This window comes from Nematolebias whitei, chromosome 9 (assembly GCF_014905685.2).
Source record: "Nematolebias whitei isolate Nwh7 chromosome 9, NemWhi1, whole genome shotgun sequence".
NCBI lineage: Eukaryota > Metazoa > Chordata > Actinopteri > Cyprinodontiformes > Rivulidae > Nematolebias > Nematolebias whitei.
In genome coordinates this window covers 47,341,963-47,366,267 of record NC_056506.1, presented here as the reverse complement: position 1 = coordinate 47,366,267, position 24,305 = coordinate 47,341,963, and the positions used below count along the sequence as shown (strand labels likewise).

Sequence of the window (24,305 nt, the reverse complement as noted above, 5' to 3'; positions counted from 1 at the left end):
AAAGTATCGAGAGACTTGGTTAACTCTTGTTCAAAAGAAGGTTCAACAATTTATCCACACTTTTACGGTTTTCTGCCTAAATCTAAATAAACAGAACAAAAAAAATCCTACTAAAAGGGTTAAAGTTGATTAATTTCAAAGTAATCCATTAGATCTGACCCGTTTATGAATGCTGAGCTAATTTTCCACAAACCTCTTTAGAAATTGTAAAAAAAAAAAAAATCCAGTTTAAAGTGGAAAAAATAACTGTTTGACCATTTATTACCACTGATTTACTAAAGATCAAACCAGAAAAGCAATTTCCTGCATGCAGCTGGTATAAATCATGTTTAGCAGAGAAGATTAATAAATTTACAACTCTTACAAAATGCCAATTTGATGATATCAAATAATTTTTACTTTCTTTGGGACACTGATGCAAAAGATTCTCTAATAAAACACAGATTTTTACAGGAAATATGAGCAGCATATGGTACCAGGGCAGCAGGAAGTCCCATTCATACAAACAGGAGACGTTGCACGTGATTCCATGATGTCCCTGACTTCCATCCAAAGCCTCAGTGACCATCTGTTTAGCATTTCTCCCCACTTTGGTTCAGAAAAAGTCAGGTTTCACTCTTTAAATGAGACAAAGTGCTGTCATGGAGGGATAACTATGCACGTGTTGGCCTCGAAGCAACTGCCTGCTGCATCAGGTATATTAAAAAGTCAACAAAAACATGCGTTACCAAGACGGAAAATGGTCGGCTTGTATGCCGAGGTGAAAATAAAGAAATATGCAAGTTACCTAAAAAACTGAGCGCAGGTTTCTGATTCTTTTAATCCAGGGAGAGCCAAAAGACGGTAAAGTGAGGGATTTCTGCTCCAGAGAAATGTGGTGAAACAAAGCGAAGAAAAATCAGCTTTCTGCAGCTGCTGGTTGTTGCATAAAAATGAGACTTGCGTCAGATTTAAAAATGAGAGGAAGAAAGAGGAAAGGAAGAAAACAGAGAGTGTGTGAAAGGCTGCAAAGAAAAGTGAACACCGGAGGGAATGCAGCCACTTCAAGAACAAAAAGAGGTTTAATTGAGATGTAAGGGGAGGTGTGCTCATCTTAAAGGCCACCGGAGAGTCAAAGACCCACTGCCGACCTTTGAAAAGGCCAACAATCAGTTTCATCTTCGCTAAAATCACACCGCTTCATTAGAAAAATCCAATTAAACAGCAGCCGACTTAATGAAATAACATATCTCAAAGCATTAGAAACTAATCCCCAAAAAGTCCAATTACACTGCCAGAAAATGCTTTTAGAGGCAAACTGAAGGCCGAGCACAGAACGAGTGTAAGCTTGTTGAAGAAACAGATGCTACAATTAAATATGAACACATGCAAAACTGCTCGAGACGGAAAAAAAATCTGAAATCCCGTCTTCGATCTGCTGTTAACGAGGAGCGCCCACACGGAGGCATCAAAAATTAGATGTTTGTCCAAGAAGTTACAAACGTAATTAAGCAGCGCGACATCATCACCGTCAGCTTCCTGCTGCAGCGTGCGACGGCACCACGAGCAGTTGGATCCTCTCGTTTCTGTCTGGCAGCTCATCCTGGACTTTCACGAACACTTCCTGAGAGTGGGAGACCCTCTGCTGAACGCAGAAGCTTCCACTGCAAACTGTCACAAGTTTACGAAGTTATATTTCTACACAAACAGCTCTCTAGGACAACTCATAAAACGCTACATGAGTTCAGGGCTTAGGAAGAGTCCGGGGGTCAAACCTTCGATCTTATAATTGGGGGGTGATCAGCTCTACTTCCTGGTTCTGCAAACAATCCTCCCAGAACCAATCAGTCAGCACGCCGGTATGCAGCAGTCACGTTTCAGTGCATTTATGATAGAAACATTGTCAGAATATCTCCATTTCCTCACTCATAACATAAAAAAACATTTCCCTAAGATTATATTACTATTTGTACAAGCAGAGCCACAAAGGGTTGGGGTGTAACAGGAAGTGAACAACCTGCTCTGTTGGAGGCAGTTTGGTCTGAACAAAGACAATTACGGTAGTCCCTCGCTACTTCGCGGCTCGTTTATCGCAGACTCGCTCTATCGCGGTTTTTCACAATAAGACTGGAAACGGCACACAGTCGGCTGATTGATGGAGGAGCCGCACGATCGGCATGGAATTTTTATTTAGCACCTTTGTGCAGCCCACACGGCAGGATAAACTTCCTGCTGCAGCTGATCAGCTGTCCTGTGCGCAGAGCATGGAAGTGGGCGTGGCCTAGAGCGCTTGCAGGCGGCTGAGAGCAGCGGAGGCAGGGAGCTGAAATCACGACATTCTGTGCTCTTTTAGAGCGTTTAGAAACATTGTTTAGAATATTGCAAAAGTGTGGGAAGGGTTTAAAAAACATATACACACTAAAATAAATTACTACTGGTACATACTACTTGTACTACTATTCCTACTTAGCGATTTTTCACATATCTTGGGGTTTCAGGGTACGGATCCCCCGTGATAAACGAGGGACTACTGTACAACCAAACTCATTTATGCTTTAATGATCTTGTGAGCTCAACCACTACCTGCGTTCACGTTTTGTTTTCCTCTCCATAAGTTACCGTTACTTCAGCGTACACCTTTTTCTCTTCCCCTCTCGTTTTAATCAAGAGCAGCCAAACGTTCAAACTCAAAGAGATGAATAAGTTTGTATACAAAAGTAAAAGTTACCAGACTTTTTTCTTTTTTTTTATTCTGTAGTTTATATAAACCGTTTGCAGGCGCTCCAGAGCGTTCTGGGTGTTTTATAAAGTGTTTATGAGTGAGATCTGAATCCAAACTGCAGAGACCGCAGGTTTACAAAGAAGCAGCCTCAGCCCAAAGACCTCGCCTTCTCCTTCAACTTTCTGTGACTTCTTTCTTCTTGCTCTTTTCAACTTCATCCATTACCATTCCTGTCTCCAGTATGAACTCATGACGCCTTTAGACACAATAAATACAGTTTTCATGCTACTTAAAAAGAAGCAGGTAAGTCTGCAGGTACATTTCAGTCAACTGACAGTTTCTAAACAGCAACTTCTATCGTTTCAAATTAATTCAATTTATGGATGAGCCTCAAAAGATAAAATGTTTTCGGGACTCAACCCAAATAAAGATGTCCGACACAGCCAAGCACCTTAGCAATCACCCCCCCACCTGCTTATGTCTGTGAGATAAACACTACAAACTGGAGCCAGGCTGAACACCTTGTTAATATCAGCGAAGCAAAGAGTGGGAGTCGTTATCTGGATGAAATCAAACAGGAACACGACCGCTGCAGATAGAGAAAACACACAAACTCACGCAGCTCGCAGTCACACAGACTCTGAGATTACCCTGAAAGGAGTCGCCAACGGCCGACTCGCTCCGCTGGAAGGAGGCCAGAACATGGAGGAGCATCCAGGAACTGAGAGATAGCAGGTCTGATCCCTCCTCCTCCTCCTCCTCCTCAGGGTTTCTTAGATGTCTAAAGACTCAAGTGTCAGACGCAACTCCCTCCTGATGGTTGGTCCTCCATCGAGGACGTGACGGGGAACAACCTGAAGTGTAACTCTGAACAGGGTCGGCCCAGGTGTTTGCAGATTACTGGTTTTTTTTGCCCTATAAGTCACAGTTTTTTGCATGATTTGCATGCCCTGCAACGTATACGCCAAAAGTGACATATTTATAGATTTTTCCCATATTTATAAACCAGTTTTTGGCTGAGATAGGACCGTTTTCATTCATTCTGACTGAAAATATCGAACACTACCACTTTCAGCTGATAGATGGCAATCGAGCCGTATGGCATGCCATTGTGTCATGCAATAGGTAAAAGTGGTTATTATGACACAATAGGCTTGCCTTAGCATCCCACCTCCATCCAGCTCGCATGGAGCAACCGTCAAATCAGCTTCATTTCGCTGCCCCGGCTAACGCAGCTCATTTCACCACTGAAGTGCATTTATTAAGTAAAAGTTCAACTGAGACACACCTTTACTATAATGTCAATAAAACAAATAATTGTTTTTAAGTGTTAATCTTGTTAAAGTCCTCCCGTGCACGCTCCCGCGGCCGCCATTTGGCAGCCAATCAATTTTTGGCACAACACCAGCCCGCATTTCCGGGTCGTCAGCGGCGACGCGTAATAAATGCAACGTATTTATGGATTTTTCCACTTTGTTAGACATATTTGGACCGATACGCGACTTACAGGGCGATGCGACATGCACGGCGGAAAATAAAGTAAACTGTTTATATATCTTTTGACTGTGGTGTTACTGGGGGCCTCCTGCTGGACTGGGGGTGCCCCATGATATGCCAGTTATGACTCCGAGTGTGAGCTTTATTTCTGCATGGCCTCCCTGATGGGAAGCGGAACGTCTTCAGCTTCAGAATAGAAGTCCATTTGTTTTGATTATTTAACTTTGTTTTAGTCATTATTCATGTGCTTCATAATAACACCTATATTAACCATTTATATTCATTTTAAAACTAATCAGGTTAATTTTAACTCATAATCTGAGCATTTTCTAAATAAGACCGAAGGGTGAAAGAGCTACAGGACGGTGGAAAATCTACAGAATGGTTCTTCAATAGTGACTTTTCTGCTCTGCATCCTCTTCTCCTCATCTGTGGTCGGTTCGTGGAGGTGACAGGTCCAGGAGGGAAACCCAGACCTCCCTCTCCTGTATCTCAAGGAGTTCCCAGGCCAGAGAAGATGGAGATTTTCCATCCGTCCAGTGGGACATGCACAAAAAACCCCTAAAGGTGTCCAAGAGGCATCCTGAACGAATACCTGAACCACCTCAGCTAACTCCTTTTGATGAGGAGCAGCAGCTCTACTTTGACCTGTCGGACCTCCTCAACTAACCTGAGACGGATCCTCCAACAAAGAAATCTAATTTCAGCTACTTGGATCAGGATTCTTGTTCTTTTGATCCATTCCTCACGATCATAAGAGCTGGAACATAGACGGAGCAGTAAATAAAGAGCTTTTCCTTCTGCCTCAGCTCCTTCACCACGATAGACCAGACCGATGTTCTCATTATTATATACGTCAGTCCACTTTATGCTCCAACTTGCCATCATTAATGAACAAAACCATCATTTAAGGCAGACCTGGAGGAAATATTCACCTTTTCCTGTTGAGATCCACAACTTTCCACAGAAAATGCTTAATGAGCATTAATCTCCATCGGTATATTGATCCAAATTACTTAAACAAATACGAGCGCAGAAAGTATTGGAAAATTGTAAATTTATTGTGTCATCCCAGCATTTAGGAATCAAAGTGGTGACCCATGAATAAACTCATTAAGTCCTTTATGTGCTTGTGTAATAACCCCATAAACCTTCAGATTTATTTGTTAAAAAAGGAGAGCAGCTGTCTATTTGGCCTTTAGCTGCCGCAGTAAAACACTTTTTATTGTTCCAGCATTAAAAGCAGGAAGGTTAGAGGTCAAACCACAACTTTCTGAGCATGACCCAATAAATCCATCGCTCTCGTCATAATTAAAGCATGCCAGTGTTGTGTAACTTTCCTAATAGGCTTAAACCATAATAATCTGAAGTCATATTTGCCATTTGCGGGCACATGTCAGCCCTGAGCTTCAGTGACTATATGCGTGCACAGTGAGCACTTTTAAGCTGCCGTCGTTGCCTGGTTGTGAAAATATAAACCAAAGGGGCCCGTGTAACTCAAAACGCTCTTTCAAAACCGGTACAAAGGCTCATTTGAAGGAGCACAGAAAAGTTAAGGGATTACACAATGCAGTCGGAGCGAGAGGAAGGTCATTCGATGCCGTTGATGAGCAAATTGGGGCCGTGGGTGGGTTTGCTAGGAGGAGATTTGAGCGCTCGGTTTTGTTTTTTTAGTCAGACAAGAGCAAGCGATGAAATCCCATCCTTCCTCCTTGTTCTGAAGGAAAAGGGAAGTCGGTTTAAATGTGGATAGAGCTGGAAGCTTCAGCTTCTGGGAGGGACGAAGGATGTCGACAAATCTTCACGAGGCGTTTAGCTGGATGAAGACACCGACACCCGCCACAGCCTCTCTCCTCTGTGCATTTAGACGGGACATTAACTGATGACTTGGGTCAAAAAGGCTCCCCCTCCTCTGTAAAAAGGTCAAAAGCGGCAGCACTCTGACTGAATGGCTGCCACTCAGTTCTGCTTTCACTTAGACGCAGCTGAAATGTTTCCCACCATCTTGGCATCGACTCGCTCTCATAAGAAATCACAAAATAAAATGCTTGAAGGAATGCATATCCAAGCTAAGATCATCTGATGCTGAGAAGGGATGAAGCTGTAGCTTTTAAGGTTAAATACTGAAACTAAAGCTGTGCACAGTCTCAAGCTGGTGCTCAGAGTTTGTGTTGTGAACGACTTTCAGCTACTACCACGCCACACTTTGACTCAATACTTGTACAACTGATTGAGTTACGATCATATTCGTGTCCAGCCACCGTGAATCAGGCAGACTCCAAAAGTTAATCAGTTGTTCGCTAAGATTTTTCCACTCGTTGATGAAATATTTGGCTAACAGACAGAAAACAGTCCATCTTATTTCAGAGGAGAGCAAGTAATATCTAGAAACGACTGATTCGGTTATTTGTTCGTCCAAGTATCCTAATTGTACGGTGGCCCTAAAGGTGCAAATGAACAACATTTGAAAAGAACAGAATTGCATTTGAAAAAACGGAATTACATTAAGCCGAAGCGGAAGTGTTTTTTTTTTTTTGTGTGTGTGTGCTCTTTTTTTTACTTTATTAACAACATAAAACAAAACATCAGAATAATGTATAGTACACGAACCACGGAGGTACAGTTAGCAGGCTAGCACACACACACAAAAAAAAAACCCCACCACTTCCGCTTTGGCTTAATGTAATTCAATTTGTTCAAACGCGATTCCATTTTTTTCCAAATGTGATTCCGGCCACTTCCGCTTTGGCCACTTTCGCTTTGGCCACTTCTGCTATGGCCAATTCCGCTTTGGCTTAATGTAATTTAATTTTTTCAAATGTAAATCCATTTTTTTCCAAATGTGATTCCAGCCACTTCCGCTTTGGCCACTTCCGCTTTGGCCACTTTCGCTTTGGCCACTTTCGCTTTGGCCACTTTCGCTTTGGCCACTTTCGCTTTGGCCACTTTCGCTTTGGCCACTTTCGCTTCGGCCACTTTCGCTTCGGCCACTTTCGCTTCGGCCACTTCCGCTTTGGCTTACTGTAGTTTCGTTTGTTCAAATGTGATTCCATTTTTTTCAAATGTGATTCCGGCCACTTCCGCTTTGGCCACTTCCGCTTTGGCTTAATGCAATTCCATTTTTTTCAAATGTAATCCTGTTTTTTCAAATGTTGTTCATTTACACCTTAGGGCCGCCGTACAATTGAGAACTCGCAGCTCACGTGAACACATTTCCATGACTCCGCCCAGAGGCTGTGCTTCTTTGCCTTTTTGTGCGCCGCCGTTGATCAGGCCGAGATAAATCTGGATCCTGATCTCAGCCAGCAGCGGAAATATGCAAATCATCTTTTGTTCTCAGCTTGAAAACCATCAACGGTGGAAGCTGCCTGACTGCACCACGGGAATTTTAACAAATTACAACCATGACCAGATAAACTTTTAGAAATGATGAATGAGAAACAAACCCCTTCAAATATTTATGAAAAATTCCACTTTGAGCCCAGTTGTTGCACTTGAACTGGTTGTAGACATGAAAGTTTAGTCTCCACCAGTGAAAACTGCACTCGTGACGGTTTTAAACGGCTGTTCACATCAGTTCCATGTTTGCTCGACTCCCAAGGAGCTCCTCAGTGTCATGAGAAAAACAACCTTTGTGTGTTGCTCCGTACGTTGTTTACTGTTAACAAGGTAAAAACTTACGTTAACGGTTATTTGATAGAATGAGCACCTGGCCGCCTCAGAGGGAAGTGATGTTCGCGGTGAGGGAGGCCGCGTGCTCGTCCTGTACGGAGGTAATTTTATTTACATGTGTAAAATACACCATCTGGGGTTGTGTAAACCTCCAACGCCCTGCACAGCCACACTTGGCTGCACTCCAGACTCCCAACAGTCAGGTTCAGGGTTTGGATCTCATCACCAGGGGAGAAGAAAATATGGTTTGTAAACAAGGAGGGAGGCGGAAGTCAAAGGTCGCCAGTTTTTCTTCCTCCTTCGGTTTGGAAAGAGGCTGACGTGTGCAGCCTGCGCACGAGCCAACACGACTGTTTTAGGGAGATGCATCGCCACCGACGGAGGCTTTTTAAGACCCTGACGCTTGTGAAGCTCCAGCTCAGACATTCCTGTGACTCAGCTGCAGATTCGTGCGTCAGCACGAACGAATCGTCAGTTTCTGCAGCGTATTGACATCCTCGTTAGTGCTGATGTCATCAGCAGCCAGCGTGGCCCCCTCCGTTGAATCGTACACTCGGCGCACTCGGGTCCGTCCAGATGTTTTGATAGAAGGAGCAGCTCTGGAAAACAGTTTATCTCTGCAGATGTGGCCTGTTGGAATCGTTTTTCCACGCACAGCGTGAGAGCCTGAGTTTGTTTTGCTGATTTTAAAGGTGCTCGGTGAAATGTTGGCCGCACCTCTTTGGATCTGCGCCGCTCGAAAAGTTTATCTTGTGAAAGACGAGCAGCCAAACCTTTAACTGCCGGGGCCTCGTCAACGTTCAGCACAATGCTTTCCTTATTCGGCCACTGTTTTTCTCTAAAGCCAACAGCTCTAATCTTAAAAGCGGCTGCAAGCAGTTTGGAGAACGACTGCACGGATGAGGGCAGCTGGAGTCAGATACCAGGGACGATGATGAAGAGGAGGAGGGAGAAGAAGAGGACGACGATTCTGAAGCCCTGACAGAAAACTACGGAGGCAATAATTCAGGCTCTTACAAGTCATTACTTTCTGAGACGATGGTCAGTCGAGTCTATATGAAAGTAAAACGTCCCATTTTAGTCAAAAAGTAAAATATTAAAAATGCGTCAGCTGTGTGCAGAAAAGATCTGATGAACTAAAGAAAATGTTCATAAACTAATCACTGGATCTACAACAGAAGCTCCTGAGAGCAGCCAGCTGACAATAAAACGCACAGACACTGACCTGCAGGTGGACGTGGTAGTAGCCGAGACTAACCCCCAACATATAATCTGAGCGCTAACAGACCGCACAAGATCGTCGTTCAGACCGTTGCCAATATTTGATGTCAACCATGTGTCTGTTAGCAAAATATCTGATGAACCACAGCAAGGATTTTAATGAAACTTTCAGGAAAAGGCATCACTGGATGCACATCTGGAGAACATTAACCAGCATTAGCCAACACAGAAATGGTTAACTCAGTCCGTTTTATAGATATTAGACTAGAATCTGGTGTGGAAAGAGCGAAGAGCATCCAGCATGCTCAGGTGGGACACTTGGCAGGAGGTTGTGCGTAATGTTAGTTTCGAGGTTTGACCAAAATGGCTACGATTGCATCGGTCACGTCCCCTGATAAGATTATTTTAGTCTGAAACTCCGACAAGGAAGGTGGTGGGTGATTAGATTTCCTTCCAAGAATGCAATTATTCAATTATGGAAGTTTGGAAAAGAAACGTCGGTTAGGTTTAGGACGTTTTGTCAAATTAACATCTCAAAACACCTTTTTTTAATTTTTCCAGTCCTAACCAAAGAGCATCCTCCAAACAATTAAATCAACAGTTCACATGTAAACATTTATATTTTGATCATAATTTGGAACAAAGTCCTCGCTGAAAAAAAAAACAAAAAAACTTTTAAAGCAGAACTTTAGTTTGGACTTGCTGGTCCCATTATCAGATCCACCTTCCAACTTATAATTTGCACTTGGTCACATCGTTACCTGCGGGCGTTTCTCACAGGTGACTGGGAGGGCTGTTTACATAAGCAGAGCAGAAAGTGTGGCGGGGTCTTGCTTCGGTAGACTTCAACAGGTTTCTCTGTTAACAGCGTAAAGCCACAAGATATCAATCCAAAGATCACAACGAACAAGCTCTCCTGCCAAGAACAACCCCGCTGTTGCACCACTCCTCCACAACCGCAACAGACGGGCTGTATTTTCTGTAAAGCGTGTCGACCGGCAGCAGGTGGCTCAAACAGCAGAAGTTGTTTTGGGATGTCAGGAGGACAGCGTGAAATAGAAGAAGAGCAAACCTCTGAGGGAAAAGCAGCAGAATTCACCTGCAGACAAATATTAACAGGTAAACTCGAGGCTTCCTGTGACTCAGTCGAGCTCGCGATGAGATCATAATATTTCATTGAACAGATGAAACGATGAGACAAGTTGATGCTCAGGTGCAACAAGCACCTGTGAGGTATTAAAGACGACAGGAAGCGTGGACGAGGTGCATAAAAACCAACTACAGAGCCTGAGTTGGCACGGAGGCTGTGGCCAAGGCATGAAAACAAAAAGCACGAGTCCCTCATCTAACATCGATCACGCACGACCTCCAGATCCCGTTACTTTAAAGTGAATCCAATAAAACTGGACGGTTTAAACGGATTAAGCGCCTCATCGTCCAGCTCAGGCAGACTGAAGCTCTGAAGCCCGACCGGGCCGAGTCCGAGATCAATAACTGTTCCAATATTATCAGTTCATGAAAAACTGGACGTTTTAAAACTAAACTCACCACTAGGCCTCGGCTTGTATGACGTTCCCACAATGCAACTTGAGCAAATATGCCATGATTTCATGTTAATGCATGAAAGGAATGCATGATTTGATTTGGTTGGTAAAAAAAAATAATGCAACTGCTTTTCCTGTTGCAGCATAAAGGATATATTGTGCTAAATAATAATTAGCCTATAAATGATACTTAACACACAAGTTATTAATAGTTATTTTAATCTGAATGCACAGATATGGATTAAAAAGAGAGAATAGAAAAAAAAATCTGCTTAAAATCAGTGTTCAAAATGAGTCCTGAGCTCAGGACACATTTAAAACCAAATTGTGATGCACTTTTTATATTTGTAACATTTTTATGTTGGCTGAAATTTTAATTACAAGTATTAAAAAAATATGTATTTTTATATGGTGTTGGCTAAAACAGTTCAACAGGCGGTTTTATTTTTATTTATAGTTTATATTTAATTCAACAAATTGAAGAGCTACACGATTTCCTCTCCACTTTTCTAACATTCTGAGTCTGACAAGTTGGTGTTAATTAGCCGTTATTAGCCAGTTATTAGCCGTTATTAGCCGTTATTAGCTGGTTATTAGCCGTTATTAGCCAGTTATTAACTGTTATTAGCCATTATTAGCAGTTATTAGCTGGTTATTAGCCGTCATTAGCTGTTATTAGCTGTTATTAGCCATTATTAGCTGGTTATTAGCCGTTATTATCTGGTTATTAGCTGGTAGTAGCCGGTTATTAGCCAGTTATTAGCCGTTATTAGCCGTAGTAGCTGGTTATTAGCCAGTTATTAGCAGTTATTAGCCGTTATTAGCCGTTATTAGCCGTTACTAGCCTATGTAGCAAACCTGCAGTGATTTTTCTGCTAACATGTTAAATCTTGTAGCTTGTTGCAAACGTTTATTTTAAAGCAGCATTAACTCAGACAACAAAAGGATGAAGGTCTCGTCTGGTGGATACACCATGACTGAATGGTTTATCCAATGTTCAACTAACAGACGCCTCATTTTCTTAAACAACCATAAATGTTTGGAGGGGGGGGTTCCACCATCGACTGCCGTACTCAACAGGTAGGAGAGGAGGAGCGCTGCTTGGTTAATTCCTCTGGTGTCGTTTAAAAGTCATTTCAACCTTAGAAGTGGTACTACTACTACTACTACTACTACTACTACTACTACTACTACAACAACAACAACAACAACAACAACAACAACAACAACAACAACAACAAAAAATATTGGTTAAACGTTGTGGTATCCCTTGAAACTGGCATGGCTTCCAAGCAGCATCTGGAGCATAAGCCGGTGATATTCACGTGCACAATAATAAAAATACAAGTTGCATGTGAGTGGATGGATGAGAGTCGACACTAAACTTGCAGGGAACGCAGAGGTGGAGAGCAGCAAACAGCTGCGGTCTGTGTTTTAGTGTAAAAAATGGTTTCCCGTACTGGTTTCATTTGGTTTCACAGTCCGAGCGCAGAAACAGTTCGCCTTTTCCAAAACAACAACCTCTTCTGCTTCCTAGTGGTGGAGGGGGGGTGGGGGGGTACGTGCACAAGTGGGGCACTGCTCAAGTCTGAGCAGCCTGATGATGCAATCTGGCAGAAATACCCCCCACCTCCTCTTCAACACACAGAAACACTCCTCCCCGCTCCCAAATCTCCCTCCCTCCCTCCCAACCGGCTGCTCCAGCGATGACATCACCTCCCTGACGAGCAGCATGGCAGTCAACAGTTGCAGCAAGCGGAGCTCGGGATTTTCATTTTTTCACGTCATCTCCAGCTGTCACGCCAGCAGCACATCTTTCCAGGATTTTATTCACTGTACTCCCCCCAGTTCGAGCAGCGAATGCACAACGTGATGAAAACACACATGGAAAAGTGCCAACGCGGATTCAGCAAATATTCTTCTACAAGAGAAAACACCCGAGCAGCTCCGGCTCTGAACCGTTAAGACCAGCTCACACGTTGATCCTGGGGGAAAGAAATTATTTTAGGAGGAACTGCTCCTTCGCTGAACCCAGTTTGGTGATTGAGATCCTTTTGTATCAGAAGTTATAGAAAAGTTTAGACATAACTCGGACAAAACAGCAGAAAGATGGACGATCATTTCATCACTGAAGGACATGAAGGAACGCTCGTCGCTCGAAAACTTGTCCCAGACTTTTTGACTCGGAGCAACTGAGTCGCTGTGCATTTCTTCGAAATTTAACAAGATAAGCACCTAAAACAATTATTTGTTTGCTCGCCATTAAAGTAAAGGTGTGTCTCAGTTTAACTTTTATTTAATAAATGCACTTCAATGGTCAAATCAGCTGCATTAGCTGGGGCGGCGCAGCAAAATTAATCCAATTTGACGGATGCTCCATGCGAGCTGGATGAAGGTACCTTGATATAGCAAGCCAATTGTGTCATTAATAACCACTTTTACCTATTATATGACACAACGGCATGCCACACTAGAGTGCCCTCTAGCGGCTGAAAATGGTAGTGTTCAATATTTTTAGTCAATGAATGAAATCGGTCATATCTCAGCCAAAAATTGGTTTAAATATGGGGAAAAAAATCATAAATAAGTCGCAGGGCGTGCAAATTATGCAAAAAACACGACTTATAGGGTGAAAAATACAGTATTCCTCGTTTTTGCCTTCATCTTTTGGTACAAGCAGCCAACTCTCTCCGAGGATGTAAATTTATTATTTTTCGTAAAATGAGGCCGTCTCGTTTCATTAGTGTATTTTTGTACTCGTAACTTGAATAGGTTGATATTTTTCTGTGCTTCAGACTTGAGACGTTACGTTCAAGTTAAGAGCCGCTCTGCTGCGTGTCAGTAGAAACCTTGAAGCTGATGTTCGTGTATTTTAATTTGTATAAATTAAGAGAAAATCACGATGGGGCCCCAAAAGTAGCTGTAGCCCAGGAGCCCAACTAACCGTGTCCTGACTGCACGATCCGAGTGCTCATAGTATGAGCCGAGGATGACTATCAGCTACCACCATGCTACATTTTGTGTGCAGGCTAATATTAACGGTGGCAGCCATCTTGAATCGAGTTGACTCCAAAAGTTGCTCAGGTGACGTACACACGAGAGTTTCATTAAAATCATCAATTTGTGAGATGTTTCGCTAACGGAGACAGACGTGCCGTTCTCAGAACCTGACAGAGATGTTGAGAAGTGTTTTGTCTTGTTGGGGTGGAAGAAGAATCTTCCACTAAAAGCACATTCATGGATGTTAAATTAATTTTCCAGGCAACGCTGGAGGGCAATCAACCTTTCCCGTCGCCTCCAGACAGTTTTCTGAGCCGACCTGTCGTCTTCACGCCTGCCGAGGCCCGACAAACCCCAGAGCGCCGTCTGAAGCGAACGCCCGCTCGCCCCGCTGACATTTGCAGCCCTCAGATTTGTTGTGCTGCGAGGCCGACAGCGAGGGCAGATGAATATTAATGCATCTGCCTCCTCCGAGAAGCCGCCCGGCTCGAGGATGACAGCTGACGACAAACTGCAGAACAGCAGCAGCCTGAGAGCTGCCGTTTATCGCTCCAACTGAGGGCGGCTTGATTCAGAGCTAATCCAGTTAGCAATTAAACTACAGCAGCTAATGCTGCAGAGTAATTACTGGAGGCTTTTATTGTTCAAGAGTTAAAAGCATTGCACCAATTTTACCAAAACTTTCAGAAAGTACAACGTTGGCGTCAACTCGATTCATGTCTGCCAGTGACCATAACTCGGTGAATTATGAATTTGAGCTAAAAGTCGGTGTGGTAGTAGCCGAGAGTCATTCGCAACTAGGAATGTCACGATAAATTTTACTGCACGATTGTCTCAGAAATTATTGCGATAAACGATAATATCGTTTGAAATTTGACTAATTAGAAATCATTGTCAAATTTAAGAAATGTTTGTTAATTTTGTGTGTAGTACCTTTTTTCGACCACCGGATGGCAGTATAAGACTTTTTGAACCCAAGGATGGATAGTGAGGGAGCGAGCAGCGTGTCTCTAAGAAAAACGGGAGGGAGGCCTCTTGACGTGACATGGGCTGTCTCTCTTCGGTTCTCAAAATGGTGGACACTCGGTGTGGTTTGAGCTCTTCAGCATTTTTCACACAAACGTTTAATAAAATTTTTAAAAAAAATCAGTAAACAAGTTCTCGAATTCTTTTTGCAGAGAAAAACAACTTTTTACACGAAGGCACGGGTTTCAACCGTGAATTTTGGAGCTTCGACAAGACGGAGGCTTCCCCCCCGCCCCCCGAGGTCGGCTTCTCAGCTTAGCCGATTTAACGACCCAAAAACGAGATTTTGGATCGTTAAAACAGATTTTAAAGAGAAGAGAGAAAGGGAGGGGTCAGTGAAGAACACCGGAGTTGAACCTTTTGTCTTCCAGTGTCTTCAGCAGAAAGAGACGAAGAAACGATAAAGCTGATCAATGAAAATGAGGTTGATCATTTATCATGTGATTAATTGATTTGTTTATCGCGACAGGCCTATTATAAGCAAGACATCACATTGTTGCATGACTTTGTCCGTAATGTTTGCTCTAAACAGCCCTAATATTAACACAAGATGATGTGAAACGCTTGCATGAAGGGTGATAGGCATTCCTTCATTACTTCTAGCTTGATCACTTGTTTGTAATTCTGAGTAAGGACGAGGTTTCAGCTCAGAAGAATCAGTTTAGCTGCTGATAAAAACCGAAATAAAACTCACTTTCATCAAAGTTTTCCCTGCTCCTCTGAGTCCTGACTGAGCTGTACGTTCTCTGACCCCGTCTGCCTCCGAAACAAACAATCTGCCGTGAGTCCGGATCAGAATCCGCCTCACGTCGTCCTCCCTCTGGACCTCAAGTGTTCTTTGCTTCTCAAGCAGAGCCACGTCTGCAACAAAGAGGCGATTTCAGCAAATATTCCTCCAGCAGGAGTCGAGTGAGGACATCAACCAATATTCACATTCGGGGGATTGAGTCACCGCTCATAAAGAGCCGACGGAGCCAACAAAAGGAACAAATCTGAATTTATGGCCCTGTGGTGAAACCCAGGCCTCCGAGCCTGTACAACAGAACCAGTCCCTCTTTAACCCCGCGGGTCATAATCTCCCGGGGAGGAGGAGACAAAATAGCATCTCTATGGCAACCATCGGTCTGAAAGGTGAGGCGGTGAGATGCTTTGGCCACAGAGCGACTACAAAACTGACACTGAACACCCAACGCAGCGAGAGGGAATCAAACCGTTCGACTTCACTCACATGAGAAGAAGAAAAGCAGGACAGCAAAGTTATATTTTATGGATTTACCAGAAAATGACATGGACTCGTGTCACATTCAGGGTCGAGCCTTCTTTGAAAGAATGCTCATCATCTGCCGCCTTGGAGCTTTGGACCGACGTCATGTTTTGTTGAGAACCACTGAAGAGATTTTAATGAAACGTGCAGATAAACTTCTACGGTCCAGTTCAAGATCAATGGTACATGGACTGTACTTGTATAAAAAAACTAAACTTGTATAGCACCTTTATCTAATCAAGATACTCAACACAACCTGTGCCTTCATTGTGTAAATAAAGGTTGGATGAATTCACACATTCATGCAGCACTCTACTACATCTCTACAAAGCTAATCTCAATCTGTAGAGATTAATTAGTGCTTTAAATCACATTCATGCACCGATGGGACACGTTCTCTCTTTAGCCCTTGACGAAGACGTTCGCTTTCACCTGCTGCTGCTCCTCCTCCTTTCTTGCTCTCTTGTCCTGTGAGCCTCCTCAGAGCTTCTCTTTACACATCTTCCAAATTAAAAATGATTATGGATCTGGTCAGCTGGTCTCTCAACGCAAATTATACCATTTTTTCAGACGACAGGGTCCAGGAGAACCCACATGCCCCGACGGGACACATGCAGCCGGATCTTTTAAGGATTCTTGGGTGTTTGGAAGATGATGTGCTTGTCTGTTGAGGACGTAGAAGACGCATACATAAGTGGATTTATGATAACGGAGATCCTGCTTTTTGGAATGGGTGGATACCTGGGTTATCGGCTAATAAGGAAGACGGGGGCAGCAGTTTCGGCGGCAGTAAAGCTGCCAGCCTTCTGTGAAGGATTACTCCGTGCTTTGAGCTCTCAGACTAAAATACTTAGCGAGCTGAACGCGATTTCTGAGAATCGTGGGCCACCTGCAAACCCTAGGACTCGCCGGCATGAAGGATTCGACTTTGGAGAAGGCTAGCAAGCACGGACCAGCAGAATGTGCACGGATCTAGCTTTTTGGATTCACCATTGAGTGCACCAGCAGAACTGAGGGCAGACATGAAATCAGTAGAGTTGGTCTGCCCAAAACAATTGTTTGTCTGAATTTGGCCTCCCCGCTGGCCTTGGACAGGCCAACTTATCTCAAATTGCTCAGAGACACTTCAACACATGGCTGCTGGTGGAATCGAACCCCCAACTCTTCTATTGGAGGACGACCGCTCTAACCCCTCAGCCACAGCTGCCCCACCTTTGCTGGCTTCAACGCTCATACCAATTTTTACAAACACACCTTGATACAAAAAAAAAAAGAGGAAACCAGCAGAGGATTCTCTGCCACCAAAAGCTTTTAGGAAAATCAAACGGGCCAGATGTGAACGAAGCAGAAACCAAAACGTTCCACCTCTCGATGGCACAAAGACACGTGATGAAGATCAGATAAGCTGCCTTGAAATGAGATTAAAGAAAGGATTCTATTAGTTTACACACGTCAAGTTCTGAGAAGATCACAGATCTGCAACAACGTCACCGATTCAACAGTTTCCAGGGCGATGAGGAATCAAAGTGAACATTTTGTCCAGGTTGAAGTGCAAACGCCTGTTGACACTGAAGCTCAGGAGTCACCTGCTCACAACAGACGTTTTCAACAAACCCTTCAGACAAACGTCGGAGGGATAACGTGAAGAAACGAACGTGGACACGATGAGCGAACGGCCTCCTTCGCCTCCTGATGAGAGCAGCGCCGCTTCGACGAGCGGCCAGGAAAGGACGACTTTCATTTCCACCGCTGGCGGAGCAGAGGTTTTTATTCTTTGATGCGAGCGTAGAATCAATCAACTCCCAGAAAGTTGATGGTAAATGAAGAACTCGTCACTAACGATGAAAATCTCAGCGTTCAGACTTTTCCTTCAGTTGTAACAAACGGTATTGAATTCAATATTTTGGAGGGTTTTTTCCACTGATGACCAACAAACTCAAACCAAAGACGGAGCCCTTTTCAGCTCAGACGTTGCCTGGATGGATGACAAATCACTTTATTTTTAATAAATTACATTTCGACTCAGAGATCTGGAGCATTAAAGGTTTCTGTACCTTTTCTTGGGTTGGTACGGAGTAAAAACCTTCGGCTGCTGATGAGTTCGCAGGTGCAGCTCTTACAGGAATGCATATCGCCCGCCGCCTTTCATGCCAGAGTTTTAGACCAAGATCGACTTAAGCCGAGATATCATGACGTTGTGATTTTAGCTACTACTACAGTAGTACCTCGTTTATCGTGGGGGATCCGTACCCTGAAGCCACGTGATAAGTGAAAAACTGCGAAGTAGGAAGAGTAGTACAAGTATTAAGTCGGAATTTATATATATATAAATAAATAAAGTCATTTTAAATGCCTCAGCTACTCTCAGCCACCTGCAAGCGTTCTTGGCCACGCCCACTCTTCTGCTCTTCAGGAGAACTGCAGATCAGCTGATCAGCCGCAGGAGGAAGCTTATCCTGCAGCATGGGCTGCGCAAAGGTGCAGCAGGTGCTAAATAATGTTAAATAATTTATTTTAAATAAAAATTCCATGCCCATTGTGCGGCTCATCCATCAATCAGCTAATTGTGCGTCACGTCCAATCTTATTTTGAAAAACCGCGATAAGAGCGATTTTGCGAAAAACGAACCGCCAAGTAGCGAGGGACTACTGTACGCCAAATGTCAGCTCAGTAACTAAATGAATCCACTGAGGAGCGCGAGCGTGAACTGGTTTTCATGAAATGTGCAGGAACCTGCGGGACGGACGGAGAACTCGTTTGGTTTTGGACTGGGACACTGAAAAGAACGAGGATTGCAGGAGTGTAATCTGATTACTGGTGGTCGTCTGGACAGTTGCAGTGAAATTAAATCAACGTTCAAGGCCTAATGTTTGACAGTCTGTTGGGAAGATTCGGTTGAGTTTAATGTTAGACAATGGATTATTCTTTAAATTAGTGTAACACGCTCCACATTGTCCCAGACAAACTGTCTTTGTCCTACTGGTTTGGTTCGTGGTCTCTTTCACAGCGTGTGTGTGTAATCTGTAGTGTTTCCAGATTAACAGCGTCTTATTCAGGAACAATATTGTGCAGACAGATTACCGCGTGCTCAGCTGCACCGAAACACATTGTTTGATCCTTAAAGACCATTTTCAGTTTTTAAACCTTCGACGGGTCGTGAAGCTGCAAAGATCCATTTATTTATCATCCTGTATGTGTGACTGGTAAAAAAATACAACTAATAAAAAGCTCTTGTGATGCGTCGGTGTGGAAACCTGCTCAGTAGTTGTGCATCTCTCCAACAACCTGAGCGAGCGAAGCCGCTTGTTAAAGATGCGTTTAGGTTGAACAGAAGAAAGAAAACCGTTCGTCTCGAGCTGAAACGTGTGATTTCTGTGTCGCCCCCTGGAGCGCACGAGTCAGCAGACTTCAGCTGCTCACGCCGAGGTGAAAGCGAGCCCACTGTCGGAGCCGAAGCCCCGAGGTGTCGGCTGCACCGCTTCCTCCTGGATGACTTTTTCCCAGACGTCGAGATCATCCGCGGCTGACAGGGGAGTCGTCCCTGCGTGCACGCTCAGGTGACGCAACCCCAACAAACCTGAAAGGAGCCGACGGCACCGGCAGGCTGGTTTCCACCTGCAGACGACGGAGCAGCAGATCTCTCTCAGAGTGGGGGGGGGGGGGGGAGAAGAGGAATTAATGCCTTGCTCAGGGGCTCCTCGTGTCCCCGTGAAGCTCTGCAGGTGACCAGAGTGGGGACCTCCCCACCCCCACCCTGCGGCGAGGGGCTCCACAGGGTGGGTGATGCGTGGAAATTGGAAATTTGGGTCACACTCTGCAGATCTCCAGCACGAGCTAAACGTGAATAATGCAGCGGGGCGTCTGACCCCGTTTCTCCTCGTTTACACAAAAAATTTATTTCACATGAAAGTGCGTCCCTTTCCTCCCCCCACACCCTCCCATCCTCCTCTGCATCTCCTCTCATACTTAGTGTCCGTCTTTCAGCAAAACATCTGACAAAACACAGGACGGACTGTAATGAAACTTTCAGGAAATGATCATTCGATCTTTTCTGGAGGCGATCCAAGATGGCCGCAACAGCTGATCGACATTAGTCAACACAGAAACGGTTGGAACTCAGTCAGTGTCCCAGGTATTGAGCTGAAGTTTGGTGTGGTAGTAGCTGAGAGTCCTCCAGAGCTCTGCTCCTGAATCTATCGCATGAGATTACAAGATCTGACTAAAACAGCTGCAGCTCCGCCCCTTGTCAGCATAAGATTATCTTAATCTAAAACTCTGGTTTGAAAGGCAGGGAGTAATGTGCATTCCTTTAAGCTGCCATGGAAACGTTGTAAAAAAAAAATGCACGGAGAGGATTTAAACTCATCTGTTCCCCCTCGTGCGTTTTTCTCCATACATGGCTGAGCCTCGGTGAGAAACAGAAAACTGCTGAAATATGACGCCGAGCTCCTCTCCAGGCTGAGAGCGAGTCTGCAGCGATGTCACATATCAATCTGAGGAGGAGGAGGAGGAGGAGGAGGAGGAGGAGGAGGAGGAGGGGAGCTAATGAGAAAATCAATAGCCAGGCTGCGTCTCAGCATCTTGCAAAGAACTCCACTAAAAAAAACTAAAACGTGAAGATAATGGACGTGTTTCAGCCGCTCCCAGAGCTGCAGAGGAGAGAAGTGCGGCTGCGGCGAGCGTCGTGTGGAAACTCTGCAAAGAATCTGAGCAGCTTCTCATGACAAGCCCAAACGCCTCTGCCCCAACGTGCACACACGTTACGGTGCACGTTATGGGTCTGTTTGTGTCCCGTTTGCTGTGTGAACCCTGAGTCCGTGTTGTTCTGTTTGCAGCTCATCCAGGTGTGTTGCCAGATTGAGTCTTCAGCAGGTCAGCTGTCAAAAGGTTCGGCTCGTTCAGGACATCACGGCTCGGACTTCTGTCATGATGTTTAGACTTTTCAAAGTTTATTTTTATTTACATTTTTCTCCTTATAGTGAACTCTAAAAACCCTTGAAACCTTTTGTGCTTCTTGAAAACATTTTTTTTTAGGTTGGCTTCATGTTTAGCTTTTAGCCATCATTCTGCTGACTTGAACTTTCAGCTACTGTTGTGATGCGTTTAGCTTTCAGCTACTCTCCAGTAAGTTTTAGCTTTTAGCTGTTGCTTACCTGGTTTAAACTTTAAAGCTTTAGCTCTGCTGGTTTTAGCATTTAGTTTGAATTCTGCTAGTCTTAGCTTTTAGCTTTTGCTCTGCTGCTTTTAGCTTTAGCTCTGCTGCTTTTAGCATAGTTTGAATTCTGCTAGTCTTAGCTTTTAGCTTTTGATCTGCCGCTTTTAGATTTAAGTTTTAATTCTACTAGTTTTAGCTTTTGCTCAGCTGCTATTAGCTTTAAGTTTTAATTCTGTTAGTTTTAGCTTTTAGCTTTAGCTCTGCTGCTTTTAGCATAGTTTGAATTCTGCTAGTCTTAGCTTTTAGCTGTTGATCTGCCACTTTTAGATTCAAGTTTTAATTCTGTTAGTTTTAACTTTTGCTCTGCTGATTTTAGCATTAGCTCCACTGCTTTTAGCTTTTGCTCGGCTGCTTTTAGCTTTAAGTTTCAATTCCGTTAGTTTTAGCTTTTAGCTTCTGCTCTGCTGCTTTTAGCTTCTGCTCTGCTGCTTTTAGCTTAGCTCTGCTGCTTTTAGCTTCTGCTCTGCTGCTTTTAGCTTTAGCTCTGCTGTTTTTAGCTTAGCTCTGCTGTTTTTAGCTTAGCTCTGCTGATTTTAGCATTAGCTCCACTGCTTTTAGCTTTTAGCTACTGCTGCTTTTAGCTTTAGCTCTGCTGTTTTTAGCTTAGCTCTGCTGATTTTAGCTTAGCTCTGCTGATTTTAGCTTAGCTCTGCTGATTTTAGCATTAGCTCCACTGCTTTTAGCTACTGCTCTGATCATTTAAGCTTTCAGCAGCCGTTTAGCTGGTTTTAACTCTTAGTATTATTTTGCTAGGTTTAACATTTTGTTACTATTTTGTTAATTTTACCTTTGTTTACCTATAACTTTAGCCGTTGTTCTAAAGGGTTTAGCTTAAACAGCTTGGTTTTAGCTTCTGTCTCAGATTCATCACTCAGAGCTTTAGCTGCATGTTTTTGTCATTTTACATTTTAAAACTTATTCTCAACTCTTCCACAAAAGTAAAGTGGTGTAAAAACTTTCAGATGTTCTGGTTTTCTAACGTCCAACAGCCAGAAAAACAGTTTTCACCCTTCAGCTCATGTCGCGCGTTCATTTGACACAGTTGCACGTGCAACAAGTTGCAGTTGTGCAGAAAACTGTTTAATTTGTTGTGAAGCTGCGCGCGTTCACATGCGGTCAAAACAGAAGCAAAACTCCCGTTTCAAACTCTAAACTTCATTTTAATGATTGTGCAAATAATGTGCCAAATAATGTTTAAGATGAGAAAATAATCATTTTCACCTTCTATTTTACATCAAGGGGGTAAATTACAGGGATTAATGTAATTTATTTAATTTCTACCTTTAATTTCAGAAATATTCCTCTAATATTTGATGTTAATCTGATTCTGAGGGTTAATCCTGCGGGTTTTCTGTACAAACTGTGTGCGCAGCAGACCAGGTGGGTTTGATTAGGTCTGGACCAGGACCAGGACCAGAACCAGAACCAACAAGCGGACGGTAACTTCTGACACTCACCCTCCGACAACTCCAGCTCCAGCTCGGCCAGTTTAGCCCGCACCTCCGCAGGAAGCGGCACCGGGTCCCGGTCCGCCATTCCGCCGAGAGAAACGGACTTCAAGGCTCTGCTGCCCGGTTCGGTTCTTGCTTCGTCGGTCCAAGTCTGTCCTCGGAACCCCCTCCCGGTGTTAATCCAAAGTGAGTCGGAGCGAGTCTCGGAGAGTCGCTCCTCGCTGAGCGGCAGCCGCGTCCTCCGCAAAACAAGCGTCAAGCTGGACGGAAGCCGACGCGGACACTTCCGGTTACTCTGTTTTCAAAGTAAGAGCTCAGGACTGACGCCTGTGGCACAATCCATAAAAAAATAAATAAAAGTAGCTGGTGTGTGGCAGTTGCTTAAATTAGTGTTAAAGTTGAACATAAATCAAACATAACTTACAAAAAAAAAAAGTTTGATTTTAAAATATTATCCAATGCTTGAAAACATACACATATATTTTTATGCTACTACTAGTGCTTAGTGTATTTTTAGCTAATGTTTGTCTTAGTTCATATCTTAGATCTTATTGCTGTTTTTCTTTTCAATTTTAATATTTTGTTGGATTTAACTGGAACCCTGTGTACACAATTTCGTTCCACCACATGTGCCACATATGGTATGTCAAATAAAGAACCTTGAATCCTTGAATATTGATGTGTAATTAATTTCTCCCTGTTTTGCCATAATTTCTGTTCAAGCTTGTTCATGCTCTTCAACAATCAGTGATGATAATACTATTAAAAAAATCTAAGTGTTTCTAATTACAGCCTGTGAAATCTAGATTTTTCTGGATTTGAAAATAGTTATTGATCATGTTAATACAGCAAAAGATGCATTATAGGAGGACAGTTAAAAAAAGTGAACGGAAACAATTCATAGAACTCAACAACCAATGAATTTGTGTAGAGATGTGAAATCTTTGGCGCGTATAACTTATATTTATACGTATATAAATAAATCTCTCTTTATATACTTGTATACATGTAGATGGAAACAGAAAGGGGCGAGTTTGTGTAAAATCAGTCAATCAATCAATTGAGAATATAGATATTTTAATGTGCAAATAGTATGGTCTTTTTATTAATATTCACTTACCATGATTTTATTTTGATTGTAAACAACACTTCCTGTTTGCCCAGCGTATTCCTACTGACATTATTTTTATTAATTTGGGGGAATATATCTGAAGGACAAAAGAGAGTGAAATTATTAAAATAAAACTCAACGCATCTCAGTGAAAAGTCACCGTTTTATTAACTGTTAAAAAAGTTTTTTTAGTTTGAAATAAAAAAATGTGTTTCCCAAAAATAACCAGTAGAGGGCGCCAAACATCAACTTCCATCTCAGTTCGAGTCTAAATTTATAACCGGGAATAAAAATCTGAACCCCAGCCCGAGTACAAAACAAAACAAACAAACAAAACAAACAAACAAAAAATCAGTTTCTAAGAGTCAGTGGGAAACAATAAACTGTTTAAATAAAATTAAATTGATTAAACGTTTCTGTGCACTTAATTACTTTAAATAATCTTTTAAAATCTATCAGATTCTAAAATCTGAAATCTGATCAGGTAAAGGCAATAAACAAACAAAACAAACAAAATTACTGCTTCATATGAAACAATGTAAATTATGATTCTGATATAGATAGATAGATAGATAGATAGATAGATAGATAGATAGATAGATA

At 43.1% G+C, this 24,305-nt stretch overlaps 1 protein-coding gene across 1 annotated transcript in view; it reads right to left on the bottom strand.

Annotated features, from left to right (window-relative positions):
* The window catches only part of LOC119414304 (disco-interacting protein 2 homolog C), a 211,323-nt gene extending 188,488 nt beyond the window's left edge, over window positions 1–22,835 (bottom strand). The window contains exon 1 of the mRNA XM_037681399.1: window positions 22,598–22,835. Within this exon, the coding sequence (XP_037537327.1) occupies window positions 22,598–22,676 (79 nt within the window). The 5' untranslated portion in view covers window positions 22,677–22,835. The remainder of the gene's footprint in view (window positions 1–22,597) is intronic.
* Window positions 22,836–24,305: the final 1,470 nt, after the last annotated feature.